The sequence below is a fragment of the Nanorana parkeri genome, unplaced genomic scaffold (genome assembly GCF_000935625.1).
Source record: "Nanorana parkeri isolate BGI_ZX_2015 unplaced genomic scaffold, ASM93562v1 scaffold5815, whole genome shotgun sequence".
NCBI classification, from domain to species: Eukaryota; Metazoa; Chordata; class Amphibia; order Anura; family Dicroglossidae; genus Nanorana; species Nanorana parkeri.
The window spans coordinates 761-1408 of record NW_017312060.1 but is presented as its reverse complement, the minus strand read 5'-3'; the positions used below and the strand labels follow the sequence as shown (position 1 = coordinate 1408).

General features: G+C 59.1%; 1 protein-coding gene across 1 annotated transcript in view; it reads right to left on the bottom strand.

Moving 5' to 3' along the window:
• LOC108804173 (hydrocephalus-inducing protein homolog) overlaps window positions 1-648 on the bottom strand; it is a gene marked incomplete at both ends in the record, with an annotated part of 3234 nt that overhangs the window by 1896 nt on the left and 690 nt on the right. The window contains 2 exons of the mRNA XM_018575930.1: window positions 100-312; window positions 393-535. Of these exons, the coding sequence (XP_018431432.1) occupies window positions 100-312; window positions 393-535 (356 nt within the window). The remainder of the gene's footprint in view (window positions 1-99; window positions 313-392; window positions 536-648) is intronic.

Below are 648 nucleotides of genomic sequence, written 5' to 3'. Positions count from 1 at the left end.
GGAGGGGTGTATCGCGGGACCTGGCCTTGGGGCGGCAGGGAGAGTAAATCCGGCCCTGGACCCGGTGCCATGCCGCCATCTTGTCCCCTCCCAGCTCACCTTCTTCTTGGTAGGGCGCTGAGCTCCCTTCCCGCTGTCCACCCATTTCACCGTCCTCATCCTGTCATCCCAGTCCGGCACCTGATCCACCGGAAGCGGGAACGAGATCCTCCACACTCTGCACCTCACCGGAGACTTCTTCAGTGCCGCGGCGACGTCAGACTTCATGGTGAGCGTCACATACTTGGCGCAGCCGGCGTGGATGTGTCCGACCTGCGGTTCAGGGTACACGGTGATTCCTCTATCTCATGCCTGTGTCAGGTGACCGCACCTCCATCACATTCATGTCATACCTGAGGGGAGAAGACCAGAGGGGCCTCCTGAGGCCACTCGAACCTCATGGTGTCCGTCAGGCTTCGGTTTGTCATGGTGAAGGTCACCTGGTATTGCCGGCCGAAGTGACAGTCCCCAAACACGACGTGCTCCCTCCGGGTGGCTGTAATACAATCGCAGAACGCCGGCTTTAGGTTACGCTCACCGGACATTTCCTTTCATTGGATTTCTCGGTAAATGTGCACTAAAAAGGGCACTCGGGTATAGGGGGGTGAG